At 32.8% G+C, this 23,955-nt stretch overlaps 1 protein-coding gene across 7 annotated transcripts in view; it reads left to right on the top strand.

Moving 5' to 3' along the window:
* Nucleotides 1–2,535: 2,535 nt before the first annotated feature.
* SAV1 (salvador family WW domain containing protein 1) overlaps nucleotides 2,536–23,955 on the top strand; it is a 51,538-nt gene continuing 30,118 nt past the window's right edge. For 2 of the 7 annotated variants that reach the window (XM_074290668.1, XM_074290669.1), the window contains exons 1-4: nucleotides 2,626–3,134; nucleotides 9,240–9,683; nucleotides 21,629–21,896; nucleotides 23,124–23,267. In XM_074290668.1, coding sequence (XP_074146769.1) covers nucleotides 3,041–3,134; nucleotides 9,240–9,683; nucleotides 21,629–21,896; nucleotides 23,124–23,267 — 950 coding nt within the window. In that variant the 5' untranslated portion in view covers nucleotides 2,626–3,040. The other 5 variants (XM_074290666.1, XM_074290665.1, XM_074290663.1 and 2 more) reach the window with 5 other exon arrangements.

Raw genomic sequence — 23,955 nt, 5'->3', positions numbered from 1 at the left:
TTTTCAGCTGAGTCTTAAAAAAACTAGGGGTTCCAACAGATATTTTGATTTTTTATCTATTTGGTGTATTTTTGTCTATTAGGCCATTCTGCATGCTGCAGTGTAATGTTGTTGGTTTTCTGGAGGTCTCTGGACCAGCCTTCATTTCAGTTTAATAATCACCATGAGAATAGCCAGATGTTAAAGTCCAAATACTATGAGAATAGCCAGATATTAAAGCCAAATATAAAGTCCAAAATAAATTATCTCCTTCACAATCTAGTTTCCTTGCCTGGGGCTGGGGCCAGACAGGCCTTGGTCTCAATGGGGGAAGTGCAGGAGGCCAGCCACCACAGTGGTGTGAGATGACTTGAATGAATCTGGCTCTGACCCTGGCTGAGTTTGTCCCAGCTTATATGCTCTACACTGAGTATAAAGCAATCATTATATCACTAGGAAACCATTATTTGTTGTAAGATTAGTCAATCATACTGAACTTAGAGAACTATTAATCACCATGCTAAACTAGATAAACATTGTTTTATCAATTCCATTGATAGAGTTCTGGCCCATAACACTGCAGAATATGAATTGACTCAGGTTGTTGGAATGCTTGATGCCAAGTATTTGTGTAAGATATAGAGTTGATGCCAAAGCCTTTTTTTTTTTTTTTTTTTTTTTTTTTTTTTTTTTTTAAAGACTTTGGGGCAAGAAGTATAGTTGCGAAAACATAAGGTAAGCTGGCTCACCAATATGTCCTGATTACAGGTATGCTGCTCTATGTCCAGTCACAGCATGCCAGGCCCTTCCATCTGCTGTTTTTTTCTTGAAGTCTGTCTAACTTCATTGTTGACACTATCTATTCATCTCATCCTTTCCTATCTCCTTTTCTTTTCAATCTTTTCCAACATCAGGGTCTTTTCCAGTGAGTCCTATTTTCTCATTGTACGCTCAAAGTAAGCTGTAGTTTTTTTGTATTTGATTTCCCAAGTAAATAGTCTGAATTAATTTCTTTAAGAAACTAATGAAGGGCAGCTAGGTGGCACAGGGGATAAAGCACCAGCCCTGAAGTCAGGAGGACCTGAGTTCAAATGTGGCCTCAGAGACTTAACACTTCCTAGTTATGAGCAAGTCACTTAATCCCAATTGCCTCAAGGAAAAAAAAAATTAATGTGAAAGATTGAAGGCAAAAGGAAAAGGAATAGCAATTAATTGGGCTTTCTGTCATGCTTTGAATTATCTCACCATTAGCTAAATAGTTCATTCTTTGGTATATTCCAATCTGTATAATTTTTTTTTTTGGAAATGATATAAATTGCTATTTTCCATTTACAATGGCATTTTGTTTAACCAGTGTTTGATTTTAATTTTCTCTAGAAATACTAAGAAACATATTTCTCTAGTCTCAAAGACCTTTTGCAGACTTGTCCCCTTGGGTAGATGGGTTTTCTTCAGAAAAAGAAACAATGAAAATACTTCAGATAGTAAGAGTCAGTATTTTAGGTTCTCTATGACAGAAAAGCATGCTAATGAAGCTCTTAACCTAAGATACAGCCAGGGAAGAAGAGAGGAAAGAAATCTGATACAAATTATCAGGGCCAAGAGTCTTCAAAAGGGACTAGACTACGTGTTTTTGTTACATGTAGTTACATGTTACATGTTTTTGTTTTTCTCTATAATATTTGTTGATTGTTTTTGAAAGTCACTGTAAAAATCTAAGAATTTCAAATAATATTTTACAAAACTAGCTCACTAAAGAACTAATTATATATTAAGAATAGAAAAGAATTATATTTTAATGCAATTTTGATAAAAAATAGATATTTTATCTTTAACTCACAATTTTGAATAACTACTTTCTGACAAAGATTGTCAGAAGCATTTCTGCTCTATACAACTGCATTTTGACAGGACAGTGCAATCTTGTTATGTATAGTTGCAATTATCTTGAATCAATTGTTTTAAAAAATAAAGTCTTTTATAAATTAAATGAATTTGGGTCCCTATTTTATTAAAATATTGTTTATAAAGTATACAGTTTAACTTTTTGTTCTTTATAAGACATTAAGTCACCATGTACCTTACTAGAATACAATTTATTTAAAATATTTTTAAATTAAAAATATTTAAAACTATTTTTCATAGTTTTAAAATAAGACCTCATATCAAAAGCATGAAAATCTAACATTCTTGCAAATTTATTTTAAATGTAATTTTATATCAGGCATTTACTATTTTATTAATTGTAATCATGTCATAGGTGATTTTGGTTTTCCATATTTTCTTTAAGAATAAATGTTTTCTTTCCCTATGCTGGGAAGGGAATTATTTTTACTTTTGTCTATCAATACAATCCTTTCTCTCCTTCCCTTCCCTCGAATCTTTTTAGCCCTTGATGGGCAGGGGTAAAGAAAAAAAAATTTTCCCCCTCGGGGACCGTTCTTGGTTTCAGCTGCTCTGCAATTAGATTTTGAGAATGGAATTTAATGAAGAATTTCCCCTCAGTCTTCTTTTCCCGCTTCATTCTGAGACTACGTAAGAACGCAGAGCCGTACAACCCTAGCCCTTAAATGTTTTCCCTATGCTATTCTTTAGCTGGAGGTGCCGGAGAACTGGCGGAAGAGGCACGTGCTGCGTAAATTTCCCAGAATCCCCTGCAGCCTCCGGGAAAAATTACTGGCGCAGGAGGCAGCTGTGGGATTCGGTTCCCGGGCACAGGCCGAGCCTTTGCGGATCATGGCTCTGGCCTCGTTTGGTTGCTGTTCCCTTCCAGCGTCTCTGGGCACCCCCCCGGAGCAGGGGAGCTTCTTTGGAGTTCCGAACAAGAGTGTGCAGAGTGGTCGACATACTTAGCACCCTCGTAAAATGCAGCGATCGCTACGGAGTAGCCGGGGGTTTAGGGCGGCAGGAGACTGACTGCAACTCGAAAAAAGCCGGGAGGGAAGTGGGCTGCGGAGCTGAGTGAGCCCAGGCACGGCGGAGACCTCTAGAGGTTCCGTGCTCTAGGAAAGTTCGACCGGCTCCTGGGAGGTACCGGATAGCCGCGCACCATTCCAACGAGATGCTGTCCCGAAAAAAAACTAAGAACGAAGTGTCCAAATCGTCTGAGGTGCAGGGGAAATACGTAAAGAAGGAAACGTCGCCTCTGCTGCGGAGTGAGTCCCTGGCGAGTAGGAGAGGGGGCAGGGGTGTGGTGGCGGCGCGGAGCAGCTCAGCGCCCTCCTCGGTGAAGTGAGGGCTGTGTTCGATTGTCTCTTCGGTCCCATCTGGGCCTAAAGCCTGAGATCCTAAGGCTTTCCTTCTGCTCGCCCTGCGAGGGCAGGACTGGGAATTTGCGACCCCGGGGAGGGTGGAGAAGGAGCGCTTAGAGCATGTGAATGAAGACTGAGATGGATTTAGGCGACTTTGCGGCCTGGGACTCGGGGCTGCCGGCGGCAGGCGGGAAGGGAATGACCAGGAGCAAGAGCGGCAAAAACCTTTCCTGGTGTCTGTCACCAGCCGGCCCTTACTTTTGACCAGGAACGAAAAGGCCTTCGTATAACTCTGGGATTTGCCTGGTTGCTTCCCTATGTCTCCTTGACTTTATTTCTAAGAGCTACTGTTTTTAATAATTTTTATTTAATTTTTGGTTTCTTTTGCTAGCATTCTCTTTCCAAAAATTAACTAAAAACTTACTACATGTAAGAAGAGATAATCAAAACAGTCCCGTTTGGGGAAGAGTATTATGTCACCCTATATCTTTGTTGGCATTATTTTCACTTATAGACTTAACATGATGTAAATTATGAAGCTTCAGGGAGATAGCCATCTAAAAGTTTAAATTGTAAGTGGTTTATAACTAGTGCCAGCTTTTTAGACAAAAAGCTGGGCTTGGGAAGGCAGAGGGAGAAGGGGAAAGCCAGTAGGATATACTCAGATATGGGAACTTCAGAGTTCTTGGAAATTGATTCTTTTGTGATTGATGCCGAGATAAAGAGTATGACTGTGTGTGGCTTAAGTGGAATTGGAGGAGTTTGGACATGGTGCACTAATAGATTGAGAAATTTCGTTGTTATTACAGTCAGTATATATGATGAGGTGTTCTAATATGAGGGCAGGAATTGGAAAGGAAAGTTTATGAGCCTGAACTCATTGAGGAAAGAAGAGGAGTATCCTGGAGGTTTATAGATAATAGCTACTAGGATTTTGATTGGGTAGTAGATGTGGATTGTGTGGACCTCAAAGGAAGATAATTGATTGATGCTGGTAGAGGAAAGAATCTGTAAAGTTATAGTAGAGAATAAGGAATAGTCCAATTCTTCCTCCATGAATCTAGGGGAATGTATGGAAATTCAGCTTGATCTGGAAAGGGTAACCAGAGAGGGAGCCAAATTTCAATGAGACCTCGAATATAAGAAGTGGGAAAGAAAAATATATAAGATGAAACCGTGTTTGTTGTAGTCCAGAGGGTGCAGTGGAGTGGATATTTTGTTGAGACTTTGGGGGTGGGGATTGAGGAGAATGGGAATGAAAAATTGGGACTGGGGAATACATTGGGTTCTTGATGATGACCAACAGTGATTCAGATTCACTAGGATATGGAGGGTGTCACCAGATTTTTGTTTATCTTTAAATATAAAATTTAGAGAGATTTTAAAATTTCAGTATTATCGGCAGTTCAGAGGAGGGAGCGAGTAGTGGTGATACACTACTTTCCCAAAGTAGGAGAACAGCCTGGAAACTTGAGTCTTCTTCCCACTCCTCAGTAATAGACATTTCCTGCACATGTTTTTGGTGTGAGGAGTCAGTAATTATAGCTGTTGTATTGATATATTCTTTTCAGAAGTAGAAACCACTGATTTGATATCTGTCCTGATATTTTTCCAAAGCAGGAGGTAAATGTTAGAGGAGATGATTTGAGGTGGCAAGAGAGCCTGGTTGTATGTAGCAGCATGGTATGCAGGCTGTTAGATGTAGTTGGTTAGATAAGTTTGCCAAGCAGAAGAAGTTTTTGAAAAGAGGAAGAAAAGATTAGACCTGTGTTTTATGAATGTAATAATGTCAATTGTATAGAAATTAGAGTAAGAAGAGACCAATCAGAGACCGCTTAAAAAGCACAAAAGAGCTGTTTTCATTTTTCAGATGATAAGGTCCAGAATTAAGTAAAGAAACGCTTAAGAAAGGTTTTGGAGAGTTAAAATTGATAAAATTTGGCAACTGATGGAGAACTAGACTTTAAAAGTCATATACTTTGTGCTAATTTGTGCATTTGGGGCATTATGGCTCCCCTACTGTAATTGATAGGAACTTTCCCTTAGTATGAATGTTTTATTTTGCTCCTAGATTTATAAAGCTCCCACAGTAACTCTGAAATTATATATATATATATATATATAGTGCAATTGTCATCATAATCTCTTTAAGTGAGGAAACCAAGATTCAACAAGGCTTAGTGATTTGTTCATTATCATATAGCTAATAAATCTCCTTTTCAGTCTGAAGCCAAGTCTCTTAAGATTCAGTGCTTTTTCTAATCCGTTTCATCACAGAGAATAAAACCTTCCCCTAAGACATACACTATTGTTTTCAACCAGTTGCCTTCAACAGCAATAATACTCTTCGAAAAGCAGAAAAACTACAACATCATTTTTATTGGGATTTTACAAGTGAGATTTTGGCTGATGAATTAAGTGTCAAAATAGCCTACATGGTTTTCATCTGGGATATGAGCAATTCCTAGAAAGTTTTAGGTATTTTTAGTTCATTAGCAGATTTGAACATATTTTTGAATGTTAAAAATATTTTTGTAAAATACATTTACTAAAATAAACTTCAAACCAGCAAAAAAATTTATAATTATCCAAATTTTCCATAAGTCTTATTTTTATAAAGGTCATTGCAATAAGTGTATCAGGTAAAAGGAAGTATTAGGAGTCTAAAGGTTAATACTGTTGTGGGACTTGATTTTAAAATTATTTTGTAATTTTTTCATAGTGGTATAAATTTTCAGGCCCTGAGGCTCACAAACCAGTCTGATTTCAGTAATAATTTATGATTTGTTACATACACTTATTGTGCATGTTATTCAAAAATGTATGAAATAATAATCATATCATGTAATTAACCAATTACTTACATTGTTACAATTAATTTTTATTTTTCATTTACTGCCCCCCAATGGGAGTGATAAGAGCAGTAAGATTAGGATCATTGGGAAGAAATTCCAGTAAGGAAGATTATAAAAGAAGAAATGGGAAAGAAGCTATCCAACAATGAAATGGGTAGCTACTTTAATAAATTTCCTAACACTGAAGCTCTTCAAGTAGATAGATGCTGGCTGATCACTTGAGGACTTCAGAGTTGATAAATTTTGTATTCTGTTTGCTTCCTTCTGATATTTAATTTCTGTGACTTATTTTCTATAATGTTTCTATCACTCATTGAGGCCCAATTTTTCAGATCTTCATTTGTGTGTCTATAAGTCACAACCCAATCATAGTCTATTGATTTGATGTGTTAAACTGCACTGTGTAAGCTTAAAAACAAATTCTATTAATTTTTTCAAAAGCAAGCAAAAATTTTTCTGTGCAGAAATTTAGTTTTCAATTAATAATAATTTTTGAACTTTTAAAAAATTCTGTTTAGTACAAGTGACTTTATGAAAGTCATTATTCTCCTTACATTTGTGTTCAACTGTAATTTTTCTTTCCTTTAGGTGCTTGTTTCAGATTCTGTTTTTGAACTAGTTCAGCATTTAATAACAGTTTGATATGAGACTGGAGTTTTTATTTTTATAAAGGTATTACAAAACTTTGTGAATTAAACCCACTTTGTATCATCTTTTACTTGCATTGGTGCCTATCAATTACATTTGTATTTTTAAAAATCATCTTTATCACAAGATGGAGAAGAAATAGGTTAGATTGCAGTTTGTCTGAAAATGATCAGGGAAAGATTTTGGTGGATTGTAAACGAGTCAGCAATATAATAATGGTATTTTAAATTTTTATCCTAAGTGCCCAATATTGTTACTGCTTGGCACATTAGCTACTTAATAAATGCTTATTGATTGATGGTTCTTTTTGTTCTGTCCTTTCTGATTTTTCATGACAAAAACTGAGCAGCTCTGATTTTTCCTTCATCAGCATTATTCCATTTACTAGAGCAGCAATCCTATATTTATTTTGATTTCCCCTATTTTCCCCAATACTTTTCTTTTAATACTAAATTTTTCTATTTTGCTCTAGCTAAGAAGGGCATGTCTCCTTATGAGCTTCTTCCCACTAGTGATTGGCAAGGTATCTTTGACTTATTCTGTGATCCAAGTTGGTTTATATTGTTTAGTCCAATTTCCCTTTCTAAGGGCTCACTATATTGGTACTGGGTTTAGTGTAGACATTTGATCACTTTAGTCCATAAAGAACCACTTAAGTTCAAAATTCTAGGGTTTAATAGGAGTTCCACCAGCTTCAGCCTTCTTTTTAGAAGGGAATACAGGTGTGTGCCACATCTGTCCACAGTATAATTTTTTAAAAGATTTTTTCCTTTTTTTTTTTTTTTCCTATTTTTTTCCCCCCAACTTTCCTTGCCAACTGGCAAATCATTATTTTACTATTCCTAATACCATCCATTTTAATATCATATTTTTTACTGATTTTTATATTATTATATTATGTATTATATTATTATAATATGTATTATATATAATTATATATAACATTATATATAATTATATATTATAATATATTATAACATACTATATTATAATATATATATAATATATTATATTATTATATTACATATTATATTTTTATTGATTTTTATATTATTTTCATATTACTCTCATTTCTAAATCTGTTCTTTCTCACTTTGGTATCTATCTTGTCAACCTTCAAAAAAGTTTTAGAAATAAGGTTTAAAAAAGTTCATTAAAATCAAAAATCAGCATATCTGTTTATATCCAGGCCCCTACCTCTGCAAAGAAGTATAGAAAGTATATTTTCTCGAATCTTTTCATGAGAAAAGTTTGGTTATTTTAAGTGCACACAGTGTTCCTGATGATCTTTTATGAAATGAGATAATATTTGGAAAGCTCTTAGCACAGTGCCTGGCACTATGTAAATATTGGCAATTATAATTAGCTATTATTTTAAGGTCCTTTTCAGTCTAAATCTATTGTTTTTTGAATCTAATTATAAAGTCTACCCTTGGGTTTAAAAAAATCACAAATAAAGGTTGGGGAGACATAGCTGGACAGAAATTATTAAAATATGTGGGCATTTTAATGGACTACAAAGCTAATGAGTCAGTGGTGGGATGTGGAAGCCAAAATAGTTGATGCAGTTTTGGATTGCATTGAAAGGCATAGTTTTTTGAAATAAGTAAATTTTAGTCCCACTGTATTCTACTCAGTTCAGAACACATATAATGTATTACATTAAGTTTTAGATGCCTCAGGTCTTTTTTTTGGCTGAGGCATTTGGGGCATAAGGACCTTGCCCAGGGTTACACAGTTGGGAAGAAGTGTTAAGTGTCTGAGATCACATTTGAACTGAGGTCCTCCTGACTTCAGAGCTGGTGCTCTATCCACTGCGTTACCTAGCTGCCTTTCATATGAAAGCCATTATTAAACTAGACATTAAAAATGTTTAGAAATTATAGCTAGAATTTGAACTGTTTGTATTTAGTTTTAAGAAGAAAAAAACAAGCTGTGTAAGAAAAATTGTTGTGCTTGATTCTAGAAGGCAGACATTTGGGTTTGTTGGTCAGGAAGAATTTCTTCACATTTAGAACTATCCAAAAGTATAATGGGTCTTGGTTCTCCTGTGTAGGGAATCTTCAAGTAAAGGTTGTCAAGTAAAGGCTTTGTTAAGCCTTTTCATTTCTAAAATTCTGTGATTCTTGATCCCAGAGGGTATAACTAGGACTGAGGGATGGGTAAAGAAAGATATTACTGGTTTTATCTTATGTGGTAGAAATTTATAACATTTAGATTTCTCCAAAACTGGAATGGTCTATTTCTGGAAATAATTGGTTCCCTGGAGCTGAGGCAAAGATTGGTTGATTACTTGTTAGGAATATTGTAGGGGCATTTCATGCTACTAGTAAGATGTGGACAAAATGATCTCAGAAGTCCTTTCCAATTCTTAGGATTCTTAGAATTCAAATTATTTTTTTGATGTACTAAAATAATGCATTTGCTTTTGTGAATAAATTCAAATAGCCCTTGTTAGAGCCTAGTCTTTCTATGTTTTGAAGTAGTAATTTTGTTGTTATTGCAGATCTTATGCCTTCATTCATCCGTCATGGTCCAACGATTCCAAGACGAACTGATATCTGTCTTCCAGATTCAAGCACTTATGCCTTTTCAGCTACTGGGGACGGAGTGGTTTCCAGAAATCAGAGTTTTCTTAGGAATCCAATTCAGAGGCCACCTCATGAAACCATGAGGAGAGAAAGCAACAGACTATCTGCACCTTCCTACCTTGCAAGGAGTTTAGCAGATGTCCCTCGGGAATATGGTGGTTCTTCTCAGGGTTTTTTAATGGAGGCCAATGCTGCTGTTGAAAATGGTGACACTAGTTCCTCTTACTATTTTTTGGATAATTTTTTCAATGGTCAAAGGAGGCAGTTGCCTGGAGATCGTGTACACGAAGACTACAGATATGAATACAACAGTGATATCTTCCAAAGAATTCCACACAGTCAGGGGAGGCATGTGTCAGGTGATTCAAAGTACAAATACTGCATGTGTTTTTATTCTGATTTGCCTGACTGTTTTAAGTATGGTAGATATTCTGGTCTGGGCTCACTTGGTAGGAACTTTGGAAACTAATAAGCACTCTTTTGGAGATCATCCTATTTAATCAATCCTTCAGTATTACTAACCAATCGTCGTTCTTCCTCATACAGAAAAAGTTTGAAAGAAACCCAGTTTCATTCATATGATACTGCTTCCCAACTTTTTGTCTCATGCATACAAACAAAATCCTAAATGAACTAAGTACTACTTTACTTTCTATAGTCAAAGGTTTGGTTTTTCACCCATTCTTTCTTTTCCTAACATTTCTCTGCTGTAGATCCTATTGATACTTGATCATTTTTCTCCTTCGATCTCCCCAACTTTACTCTTGAGACATCATTTTGATGACATCAAAATGATAAGTCAAAGACATTTTATTTTGGTGGTGGGGGTACTTCCTTTCCTGATACACATAATCATAAACCCTTCTCCCAAGAGAAGAAACCAACTCCCAAGAGTTGCTGAAAAATTCATTACCCTGTGGTCAGACTTATAAACTTTAAAACTCAGTGAGGCTAGTCCAGTTTTTGGCACAGTGTTTGGTATATAGTAGGTGCTTAATAAATGCTTATTGAATGTACTTGATCTTCAGACTATAAACAGTTTCTTAAGACATGCCATCATTTGTTCTCTTCTGGGCATAACTTTTAAGAACTCTTAAGTCACTTCATGTGATGATGAAGTATCACAATATAATTTTAATGGAACTGCATATTAATCTGATTATTTTCTCCCATGAAGTTTCTTATTATAATCTCTAAAGCATGGAAATTTTCGTTTTTAGAGATTCAGAGATCCAGTATATAACAGTCTCATAGGAAGATATTAATGATTCATAGTCTAGAGCAGTGGTCCTCAAACTTTTAAAATAGGGGGCCAGTTCACTGTCCCTCAGACTGTTGGAGGGCCTGACAACAGTAAAAACAAAAACTCACCCTCTGTCTCCGCCCCTCAGCCCTTTTGCCTGGCGGTTCGAATAAACACCCTCAGCTGGCCCGAGGGCCATAGTTTGAGAATCCCCCTGGTCTAGAGAATCATATTCTTCTATCATTCTTCCTTTTCCTGTACATTACTGCTTTTAAACTTATTCATCCTTATTTTAACCTCCAATCCCTCTACTTCTCTGTATTTTCCCATGCCATCATTGCCGTGGGCATATTCTATTCTTCCCAAATTTGACCCTTTTGTTAAATCAATTGAACTTTATACTGTCTTCTACTCTTGCCTCTAGCTCCTTTGTTCTATTCCTACTCATATGTTATATTATCTCTCTATCCATTTTTTTAAACTATTCTGCTCACTTATCTAATATGAACTCAACCTTAACTGTTCAAAATTCTAAAAAAAGAATTTTGTTGGTTATTTAGTTGATCTTATGCTTAGAAGAGTTAAAACCAGAGCTTCTGGTCACTTAGATCCAGCCACCACACAACTTTTTGCTAGGTTATGCTGCTTATGCTTTTGGCTGGAGCATGGATTTTTTTTTTTTTTTAAACTTAGTGAAGGTATATATATATACATATATATGTATATGTATATATATGTGTGTTTGTGTGTGTGTTTCTAATTTTTTATTGATTCCTACTAAAAATTTATAATAAAATTAAAATAAGAATTCTAATTTTCCCTGTTAATCATGAAAAAATTCCCTAAAACTTAGCAGAATTAGAAATTGACAATTAAGAAATTAATAGCTTTCACATTTTTATTAGAACTAGTTAACTCAACATATCAAGATATATGTGTTTGGATTTTGGGATATGTGTTTTCAGAGAAGGTTCTGTTTCCTATGAAGACAAATATATATATTAACTGATGGGGCTGAATTCTCATTGTCAAAATTTTATCTTCTGAAGCAAATAAGTCACAATAATTCTTCCATTTCAACTTTCTACTTTTTACATAATACTAATACATACATATCCAGACTAGAATACCTTTTCCTGGGGTTGATAAAACCTTAAACCTCGGTTACCTATTTTTATGTTATATTTATGTATTTGTTTTATTTATGTAGATTTATGTGATTATTATTTTATCTCAAGACCATTTGCCTTGTACTTTTGAAATTTTAATGTAAGCACTTAAAATCATAATGTGATTTTAAGAAAATCTTAAAATATAACAAAATCTTTGTCAAGGTCACTTAATAAATTTTTATTATGAATAGGCACTCATATAAATGTATATATTAAATCTCAATATACACAGTTTTTAGAAATAAATTATATTATGGTCACATTAGGGAACTCCCACCTCAGAATGAATGTACCAATAATTGTTTAAGTTATTAGTTGGTCAGATAGCTAAATAGCTTTTTATGAGAAATTACCTACTCTACAGTTTCTGCTCCAAGATAGTAATAAAATTTCTCCTTCATTTTTGGAAAATTGGCAAAGACATGAGTGCCATGTCCATCACAAAGAAAGGCAAAGTAATTAAGGAGTTAAAGGGAATTTCTGCACTCTGTGATTTCTGGTATAATGGGAATTTAAGGTGTCAATCAAGAGTGTCAGAAAAAGGGCTTTCATTATAGCAGATTTAAAGCAAGTTTCAAAAAAAAAAAAAAAAAAAAGTCAGTTAAATAGGGCCTGGAATCAACAAGATTCCTCTTCCTGGGTATAAATCTGGCCTCAGATATTTAATAGCTGTGTAACCCTGGGCAATTCTGATGGCTTCAACTTTCCTCAATTGTAAGTTGGGGAAGAAAATAAGCAAACCATTTCGGTATCTTTGCCAAGAAAATGTTTCATGATTGAAAAATGATTGAACACTTGGGTGTGTATATGTGCATACACATTGTGTATATTTGTGTATGTATATAAACACTGCACTGTACAAATGTACACATGGTGAACAAAAAACAGCACAATGTAAACATATACATATATGTGTGTATGCACCCATATTCAAGTTAAATGAACAAACTTTTTAATAGGAAACACAGGCTTTAATGTAAATGTTATCTTTTAGTCTTTTTTGATTTACATGCCAGGTACAATGTTATTTGCTGAGCTAGCTTACATAGTAAATTTGTTTTATTTAATTAAGTGCTCAATTTTTAATAGTTTGAACAATTGGATAACAGCTAAATTCATTTTCACACAAGCTTGGAAAAATAAATAAATACATATGCACACACACATAAATATATATACACACACACATTCATACATATATATATGTACAAATTTTTTTTTTCCCTTTTGGTTAGAGCTTAGATTTTTGTTTTGTTTCCCATATTCTATTAAGAGAAAATGTAACATTTTTTCAAGAGTACATCATGTGTCTTGGAATTGTCCTAGATCATTTCATTGTTGAGAAGAACTAAATCTATCAAAGTTGATCATACACATTTCAACAGTAATTTTATTTCTCAGAATTACCTTAAACTAATCAGTACTGAGAAAGATCATCCTGCTTGAGTGAATTCCATTGCCATAAATTGGCAAGCCTTTAATAATACTAATACATATCCCGACTAGAGGACCTTTTCCTGGAGTTGATAAAACCTTAAAAAACCTTGGTTACCCTTTTTTATGTCAATTAATATGGATATATATGTGGAAAGTCAAGAAATAGAGGAATAAAGAATCATGTTCCCTGAGGTAAAATGAGAAGTTCAAAGGATTTAGTACTGAGAAGTACTAAAGTGGAAACAGTCTTAGAGATATTTTGTAAAATTTTAAAAGTAGGGAAAATATTTTTTTCACATCAGGTTATAAGATGTACCATTGTCTGCTTGCCTTCTAATAAATGATCATAGCAGTTAGAGTCAATATTAGTTTTAAGGATTAGATCTGGTCAGGGTTATATTCCTTAAGCTTCTTATTCTACTTTTTACCCTCCCTAACTGAGCTTTGCAGAATTGTGTTTCTGGTTTGCAGCTCCTGATAGATTTTTGCTACTGAAGATCCATGGCCAAACTAGCTGTTGAAGCTTGATTAAACTTCCATAGTATAAAGCTGCTATATGTGCTTTGGCACGTAATTTCTATTTTGGATAGGTTCTAGAGGTCAGGGAAAATTTCTAGCCCCCATCTTAAATTATTCATGTGACTTAGCAACATAATTCTTTTTCACTTTTACATTTGTCTGTGTCTCTATTTGAATTTCTGTTCTCTATTGTACATTAAAAAAAAAAATGTTTCCATAGACTTCTTTTTCTGGCTTAACTATTGCTAACACTCTTGCCCCCCCATCTACCACTTTAGGTTTGGAGGGAATAAGTAATGTGTTTGTTATGATTCTCCCTTCAGTCTTCATGAGTTCATACTATCCAAGATTTATTGAAATATTCTCTTATCATTTCCTCTACAGTGTAATAATATTCTATTACTTTCTTATAATACAGTTTATTCATTCTTCAATAGATAAGCACTTCCTTTGATTGAATTCACCTCCCCTCTCTCTTCAATTTAATCCCTGCTTCAGAATCTGGGAGTATGTTTTACTTGAAGCTGTTCTCTCTCCAGTATTCTTCCTTGAGCCTTGCTTTCTTTGCTGATGATTTTGATGAAGTTCTATCCTATTTTTTCTATCTTAGTAAATTGTTTTTAACTTCTATTTTTTTCTCCTCTTTGAATCCTGACAATAGAATCAATGCCTATGTTCTCTGTTTTTCTTATATAAATTGCTCTCCGAAAACATTAAGGGATTCATTTTTTTTTTTTCCTACCCCTGGTTTTCCCTTTTTGAATATTAGGCCTACATCATCATATAGATTCTTTCAGTTGCTCAAATGCACTTACCTTTATAGATTTCTATTCTCTCTTCAGATAGTATTTCAGTGTCACTTCTTGATTCTTTTCTTTTTATTTGAACATTTTATATTCCATTAAAGATCTATTTTTCCAGGTTAGTTATTGTAGTTAGTTATTATAGTTAGGCTATAGTGTTGCCTTTGGAACATTGTATTCCAAAATTTCCTGGGGTTTTTTGGGTGGTGGGAGGTAGAAGTTGCCTGATTTTGTTTGATTCTGTTGGTATCTCTAAACTCCTTTTCTGGACATTTAACAGTATTTTTTTTCCTTTAATGTGGAAGCTCTGAAATGTGATTGTGTTTCTGGGACTTTGATTTTAGGCTTTCTTTTATGAAGTGATTGATAGATTGTTTCAGTTTTCTTTGCCCTCTGGTTTTAAAAATCTGGATAATTTTTATTTATATTTTTTTGAGTCAAGACTTTTTAAAAAATCATGTTTTTTAGATGGTTCAATATTTCTTAAATTATTTCTTCTTGACCTGTTTTCCAGGACAATTGTTTTTTTGATATCAGATATTTTATGTTTCCTTCAATTTTTCAGTTTTGTGCCAACATTTCCTATTATCTCATGGAGTCATTGATTTTTGTTTGGATTATTCTAGTTTTCAGGGAATTCATTACTTGGATAAGATTTACTATTTTCCCTTTTTAGGTTCTTTATATTTCTTTTAATTCTTTTTTCCAGAGTTTTAAATTTCATTTTATTTCAATTTACTTAGGTCCTATGGAAAATTCTTTTTCCCTTTTTGCAATTGCTATGGAGTTACCCTCTTTTTTTGGGGTATCTCTTGATATATATTTTCAAGACCCTTCAGTGTCTTTTTTGCTTCATTCATCTGTCCTTTAGTTCCTGAATTGAGACTCTTTTTCAGAGCATCTCTCTTCTGAAAGAGTCTGCATGTATGTGGGTTTGTTTGTTTTTTTAACTTTCAAATGTAATTTTTTTCCCTTCCTTTGTTGATGTTATATTATTCTACTTTACAAAATCTAGAGGCTTAAATTTCCCCCTTTGCCACTTATGATTCTTTTTTTTCCCCCCATTGAAGCTCAATTTCTGTTTTCTAAAGAAACATTTTATTGTTCTTGACAACCTGGAATTTAGAGCGAAATATCTCGTTATTCACTTTTTTCATCCTAGAAGGGATAAGTTACTTGGCTATAGCAGAAACAGAAACATCTCATACTGTTTGCAAGTCATTGTAGTAGTACCTTTATTCTTAACTCCAATGGAGCTCAGCCTTTTTGAACTACTTGTGGGTGTTTATATCTTATTTCTTAACTACTTCCTTAAGACTTTTATAAAAGCTACTATCAGCTCTTAACTATATTAAAGCCAAACTCTTCTTCCTTTCCTTTATCTCACTACCCTTTTATTTGTTTCAAATTTCTAGATTTAATAATTTTTAGAGATTAATTTTAAGTAAATAAATTTCTGAATTGACTTATATTCCTTGCTTGGTCATAATAGGACTCATCTGCATTGTTCTGGTATCAGGTCTCCTGCAAAGACCCTGGATTTTGTGTTGCCCTTAATCCTCTGCCCCGCTGCACTCTGGGGAGAGCTGTCTGAGTGCTTGAGCATTGGTCTGATCCTATGGCCTGCTCAGTGAAAGTTCCCTGGGTCACACCAGCCATATGTTATAGCTTCTCTGGTGCAGCCTCGGGCCCTCTTGACTTCTTGTCCTTGTCTCTGCTCAGTGTTATCAAGGCTTTTATCACTTCTTCTTATGAAGACCTGGAGTATGTGAGAAACTTTATAGTGCTTTCTTTTTTATTTTCTTTATTATTCCGACTGGTGCATTTTTAGAACTTCACTAGAACATTTGTAGGATATCTGGTCTTCTGGTCCTATCACAGTTTTGCTTTATTTTAAAGCTTTGATTATTCCTAATCATCAATTTATTCAAATATATTTCAGTTACTTTTTTTGTTTTTGTTTTATTTTTCACAGTCTAAAGTACTAGAATTTTATGAGGTTTGGTTTGCAGTCCTTGGAAAATAGCCACTCTAAAAGAATTGAGTTTGGTTAGGTAAACAATTATTTGACTCCCAAAGTGTCTCTCCTTTGGAGAGACCTTGTCCTTGAGCTGTCCCCCTTGAGGCTCTAGTTTCATAAGAACAAAGTTAGACTCTATAGAAACGGATTTTTAACCAAGGTAAACGATTCAATCCAGAGGACCTATTTATCTGACCTTTGAGGAGTATCAGTACAAGAAAGGGACAGGGTCTTGAAAGATACCCCAGTAGTTCTGTTATCTGAGAACTGAGATTTATATCAAGAAAGTCCTATTGGTTGTAGTAACAGAGTATTTCTTGTCCATATAGTCCAAGGATAGGATTTGAGAATATAATGTCCAGAAGTTAGTAAGGAATCAGGGAGTCAGAAAAATTTGACACATTATGTGAAGATGGTACTTGTGTTTTATTGCATTGATCAAAATTCTAAAGTCTTTCAATGCTGTTTTTCTCCATAATGTTTCCATGGAATAAATTGTTCTCATAGTTCCACACAATATCAGTTTAGGGATCCTCTGTATTTGCCTTCAAATTATTTATTTCATCATATAAAAATATTTTTATTGATACATTGGAGGTTTTTTTTAAAATATCTTGGATATTTCTTAAGTATCTTTTCAACCCCCTTTCCCCATCAAATATACAAAATATTTTTTAAAAATATAAATAAATGAGGAAAACTTAAGCAGTTTTAAAAGTCAGAAAATCTGTGTCATATCTCCTGTATAGAATGGGGGTATTTTCTCATATCTCTTCTTTGGCAAAGTCTCACCCTTTGTAGATTTACAACATTTTGTTTTTTTTAAAAAAAACTATTCATTTGGAGGGGACACTTAGAGGCTTCATTCAGTTTTGATTGTTTATTGGTTCTTTTGGTTTATATCATTGTAGTTATTTTAACATATGTTTTTAAACTTCATTTTGTATTAGTTCACGTATATATTTCTGTTTCTCTGTATTAATCATATTTGTCATTTCTTAAAGCACAGTAATAATATTCCATTACATATAGATACCACAGTTTGTTTATCTATTCCTAAATTGATGGGAATCAATTATGTTTGAATTCTTTTTGGTATCACAAATATTTTGATGTATATGGTACTGTTTTTCCTATCTTTTAAGTGTAATCTTTGGAGATTTTAGTCACTTTATCTACATGATTCCAGATTGCTTTCTAAAATAATTGTATTGACTGACAGTGCTAGCAATAATGTACCAGTTTAGTTAATTTTCTTTCAAATATATAGATGCTATGTTATTGCTATGTACATATTAAGAATTGGTATTTCTTTGTTAGATATGGTATGTTTAAATATAATGGAATTCCTATGCTTATGTCTTTATTATATTTTTATTTAATGTAGTATTGTCTGAAATAATTATTGCTCTCTTTGCTTTTTTGAATTTATTTGAAGCATGGTAGATTTGTTTCATCCCCTCATTTTTATAAATCTTAATAATAATTTATGCATTTATATAACACTATATGTAAGGAATGGTGCTAAGTACAACAACTCTACAAGATAGCTTCTATTATCTCCATTTTATGGATGAGAAAATTGAGGTATAAATAAAACAAGCTAGTGTTTTCTATTTTATGAGTGAGTTAATCCCATTTATGTTCATGGTTATTATTATTAATTAAATTTCCCTTTATCGTCTTTTTCTTTTTCTTTAGAAGGTAGTTTTATAAGTCACTTATGCTTTTTTATTTATGATTTATAAATTAAATTACCTGTTTCTGCTCTATTATAGTTCAGCTCTTCTGCCCCCAACCCAGTCTCAGGATTTTGTTCTTTAATCTTACATTCCTTTTAATCCTCCTTTCATGTACCTTGCTATATAACTTCTGATTTTGTGTTCCTTCACCTATTTTGCTCTCTTAATTTGTCACCTTGTCTTAGTCCTTTCCTGTTTTCCTTTTGAGTTCAATGTATGTGATGATGATGATAGTAAAAAGTTAACATTTATGTAAGATTTATTATGAGCTAAGCACTGTGCTAGACATTTTATGATTATTATCTCATTTGATCCTCCCAACAACTCAGATTAATGATATCTCCATTTTATAGTTGAGTAAATGGGCATACATGTTACTGGTTACATGATCCTAAGTAAGTCAATTAAGAATGTGACCCAGCCCAGTGTTCTATCCACTGTTATCACCTTGTTGGCTCCATTGAGTTTTATTTTCTTTTCATACTCAACAAATTCCCATGTTAGACTTGTCTAAAAAAATAAGAAAAGAGTGAAAAGACCATTTGTTTTGATCTGTACTCTTAATCTGTCAATTCTTTACCTGGAGATGGGTAACATATTTAATTGTGAAACCTTTGAAATTGATAATTTTGTTGATCAGAGTTCCTAAGTCTTTCAGAATTAGATTTCCTACAAATTGCTTTTCAAAATGGCTGAACCAATTCACAGCTTTACCAATAGTGCCTTAAGAACCTTCACATTTTTTTCATTGATTTCCTTGATATTCTTGATGTTCTTGATGATATTCTTGTTCTTGCATCTGAATTTTTTCTAGCTTTATAAAGTACTACTGGGGTGGTTTGATTAGCTTGGTGCTGAATAAGTAACTTAATTTAGGTAGTATTATGATTTTTATCATATTGAATCAATATTACTTATGAGCAATTAATGGTTCACCAATTATTTAGATGTGTATTTTTGTAAATGTTTCATAATTGTATGGATAAAGTTCTTATAATTGTCTTGGCAGATAGACTTACAAGCTCTTAACTCTGTAGTTATTAGAAATGGATTTTTTTTCCCCCATCTCTTCTTGCTGGAATTTTTTTGGGTAATATACAACAATGCTGATAATTTATATGAATTTTAAAAAATATATTTCTTTCAACTTAACTCATTATTATTTCAGTTAATTTTTTATTTAACTTTCTAGGGTTCTCTTCCTAAATCATTATGTTAGCAAAAAGTGACTTTTAAAATTTCTTCTTAACATCTACTTGTTCTTCAACTACTTTTTCTTATTTTATTGACATATTTATTTCAGACAAAATAGTGAATAGTAATATTGATCTTGGATATCCTTGATTCCCTCTTGATCTTTCTGGAAGTTTCTGGTTTATAAACTCATTATAGATAATGCTTCTTGGTTTTAGATAGATGTCACTATCTATTTTTAGTAATTTTAAGGAAAGCTCCATTTATTCTTGTTTTCTGTTTTTAACAGAAATGGGCATTGCATTTTGTCAAAGGCTTTTTCTGCATCTATTGAAATAATCATATGTTTTTTTTTAATATTACAATTTATACTTGTAGTTTTTCTAATACTGAACCATCCTTATATTCTTATTATAAAACAATGCCTGGTTATAGTGTGTGATCTTTGTGATATATTACAATATAATCTCCTTGTTAATACTTTGTTTAAAATTTTTGTATTAGTGTTTATTTGCCTATAGGTAAACCATGATATAAAGATCAAATATGTGTCATTGAAAGAATTTGGTAGAGCTCTTTTATTTTTTTCAAATAATGTGTGTAGTATTAGAATCAATTGTTTTATTTATTTATATCTTATTTTTAGCGCATTGATTTTTAAAAGTATATGGAGATTCTTGGATGAAAATAGTGAAATTTGAAATATTGATGATTGCATTAGGTCTACCTATTATTTGTCAATGTTATTTCATTTCTTTCTTGTTCCTGCCTAACCTCTTTCTTTGGCAGGAGGTATAATGGATACCTTATGGGGTATAATAGATGAAGAACTAATTCCAAAGCCAGGGAGACCTGTCTTCAAGTTCTGCTTGTGATATGCATTGGCTATATAATCCGGACAAGTCATTTAACTTCTTTGTGCTTCATACAATTCTTTAATAATATAAATTGCATAACAAGTGCCCAACCTATATTGGTAGAGGAAAATTCTTTATTTGGAAGTTTCCTATACCAGCAAAATGAAAGATCCAGTTAACCATACATTAAAAATTTATTAAGCATCAGTTAAATGCCAAATGCTTTATTAACTGCTGTGGATACAAAAAAAAAAAAAAAAAAAAAAAAAAAGGAAAAGACAGTTCCTACTCTCAAGGAACTTGTTTTCTAATGGGGAGATAACATGAAAACAGCTACATAAAAACAAGATATATAGAGAATAAATTGGAAATTATCAACAGATGGATGCTACTAGATTTAAGGAGAATCAGAAATGGTTTCCCTTAGAAGGTAAGAGTTTACTTTGAAAAAAAAATTAATTTGACTTGAAGGAAGCCAAGAAAGCAGAGGCAAAGTTGAGGAGGGAGAACATTTTAGCCATAGAATAAGTCAGAAATGTGTTTTGGGAAAATCATTTTGGCAGTTGAATGGGGGATGCCCTCAGTTTGGAAGAGACTTGTGCAAGGACAAATTGTTAGCAGGTTATTAGAGTAATCCAGAGCTGTTAATTTTAAGTATTTCAGTCAAATATTCTGTATTCTGAAAGTCCACATTGATGCTGAATAGAAGCCATAGAGATAATCCTGTGTTCTCAAAAGCTATGTAATTGAAGCATAAATTTTAGGAGTCAGATTATAAGGTATAGACCTAATAGTATTTATGTTGTTTGTTAACTGAGGACAAACTGCTAAAATTTTTTTAAATGGAAAGATGGAAAGTTGACTACCAGATGATAAATTTCCTCAACCACTGTATTTTACCAAGACATAGAAGGGTTGTTATTTGTGTTCATGGAGGATAAATCATAGAATTTTGAAGCACTTTGAAGATAATATATAGTATCATTAAGTCATTCTAAAGTGTTGCAAGAGATTGACAGAACTTTTAAAAAAGTAGACAAACCAGTAAATTTTCCCTTTTAATAGCAATTTACATTACCACAGAGCTTGGGGAAAAACAATTAATGGCAGTCACTTAGTAATAATGAACAAACAGTTGTAAAATTTTGCCTTAAGTTTTTTCTTTTTTATACTTTTTACATAGTAGAAAAATGAGTACTTTGCTAGGTGTGTGAAAAATATTTTATACTGAATTTAATTCTGACACTTTTTCTCAGTGAGTTATTTTTTCCCCCTACTTTTAAAACCTGTCATCATTCTAATTTTCTTATTTTTCAGCCATTGGGAAGGTTGTTGCCACATCTTTAGGCAATTTAAATCACAGTTCTGAAGATGTACCCCTTCCTCCTGGCTGGTCTATTGACTGGACAATCAGAGGAAGAAAATACTACATAGATCATAACACAAACACAACTCATTGGAGCCATCCTCTTGAGCGAGAGGGACTTCCTCCAGGATGGGAGCGAGTTGAATCATCAGAATTTGGAGTATATTATGTAGATCATCTGAATAAGAGAGCACAATATAAACATCCATGTGCTCCTAGGTAGAGTATCAGTAATACTTATTATTTTTTCTTTTGTTCAATTTGTGTGTGTGTGTGTGTGTGTGTATGTTTATGTATGTTTGTGTGTGTGTTTATGTTCTTATATGGAATGATTGTATGTTATAGTTGTACTTAAATCTGTGATTTGTATATAGGGAAGTATTTTAAGTTACCTTAAAGCTTTTTGATGTTTAAAAAGTTTAATGTAAGATGTAAATAGCATTTTACAGTTGTCTCTGACTTTATTTATAGAATATATTTGAAAATAAAATGAAGATTTTATTTTTAGTATTTAAAAATAAAATGAAAGTTTTATTTTAAAAATTACTACTTTTCAGTGGTTTCAAAACTTGGGATGTGAAATTTTCTGATTGAATCTTACTATTCCAGGATCTTTTTTGTTAGAAGTATCTAAGAAACACCTGTCTAATAGCATTTAGATTACTATGTGTTATGTAGAGTACTCCTCCTTGCACTAAGGTTAAAAACCTAGATTTAAAGACTTGTCTTTTTTATTCATTTAATTGCAGATATTACATACAAGTTTTTTTTTTTTTTGAGAAAGTGCTTAGCATATTTCTCCTCGTCACACACTTCTAATATCTATTGATGATTTATTACTTTCTCTCCAGTAACCTCTCTGTGGTGAAAAATGAAGATTTTACAAACATTGTAAGGCAGCTCTGTACTCTAGTACTCATTAATTCTTTCCTGTCTGAAGATAGCAATTTCCTACTCTTTAAATTTAAAAAAAATTCTCCCAAGTGTACTTCTTGTTAAATTCTAACAGGATGTTAGCTAAATTTAAAAATAGAATACTTTCAAAATTCTTTCCACTGAAAACTCTTTTACAGTTTCTCACTTTAATAAAAGTTTTTCCATATGCCATTTTAGAAAAGTTTGTATATATAGCAGTTATACAACCAAAAAATTTTAGTGCTGAAAGAGCCTTTAGGATCATGTAATCAATTAAATTTGAAAAATCAGACTAAAATTTAAAAAAAAATTTAAAAATACATTTAAAGCAGTTTTATTATAAACATCTATGATTACTTTTAATATGAAATTTACTTTTTCAGTGAAGAAAGTTCAGTAAATTTACATTGGGAACTCATTGAATAGCTTTTTAATGGGCTAGATATAATTAAAATTAATGTAGTTATTCTTTATAGCCTTAAAATTTGATTTAAGGCATATGTAAAAATAAATGTTAATTTCTTTTTATAGTGTACCCCGGTATGATCAGCCTCCTCCTGTAACTTATCAACCCCTTCAAGCTGAAAGAAACCAGTCCCTTCTGGTACCTGCAAATCCATACCATTCAGCAGAAATCCCTGACTGGCTTCAGGTTTATGCTCGGGCTCCTATGAAGTAAGTACTTTTGTATTTCAGTTAATAAAAACCTTGTCATTTGATAAGATTAGTTCAAATGGCATAGTACATCTCTAGTGATGCAAATAATAATATTTATAAATATAAAGACTTAAATCACAAAATGTAGAAATATAACCATTAGCACCAAGAAAGCTTGATTTTGTGTAGCCCAAGACAATTAACATTAATCTTATCAAATAAAGTGATATTTTATTTTGTACTTATTATTTACTTATTTATAGATTAATATTAAATTCATTTGCAGTTGTTGATTTTTAAAAAATAAATCAGACATTTATGGGTGCATATCTTGTGCTAGGTATTATGTTAGGTTGCAGAGATCACTGAAAGCAAAACATCCTCTGCCTTCAAAGAACTTAAAATCTAGTTGGAAAGGGGTGTGTGTGTATGTGTGTGTGTGTGTCTACATACAATATATACAAAATAGATAATGACATCGTTTTGAGAATAAAGTATGAACAGTGAGAGAGATCAGGAAAGGCTTTAAAAAGAAGATAAAACTGGAGATTCTAATCGGCAGAAGGAAGGAGGAAGTACATTGTAAATATAAAGGACTGTTAATACAAAGATAGGGAATGAAGAGATCAATTTAACTGGAACATGGAGGATTGAAGGATAGTAATAATATGTCTGAAAACAAGAGCATAGGTTGAAACCTGATTGT

The sequence above is a fragment of the Sminthopsis crassicaudata genome, chromosome 2, assembly GCF_048593235.1.
Source record: "Sminthopsis crassicaudata isolate SCR6 chromosome 2, ASM4859323v1, whole genome shotgun sequence".
Taxonomy (NCBI): domain Eukaryota; kingdom Metazoa; phylum Chordata; class Mammalia; order Dasyuromorphia; family Dasyuridae; genus Sminthopsis; species Sminthopsis crassicaudata.
Note: the sequence above shows the minus strand (reverse complement) of the source record. Positions and strands in the feature narration are given on the sequence as shown.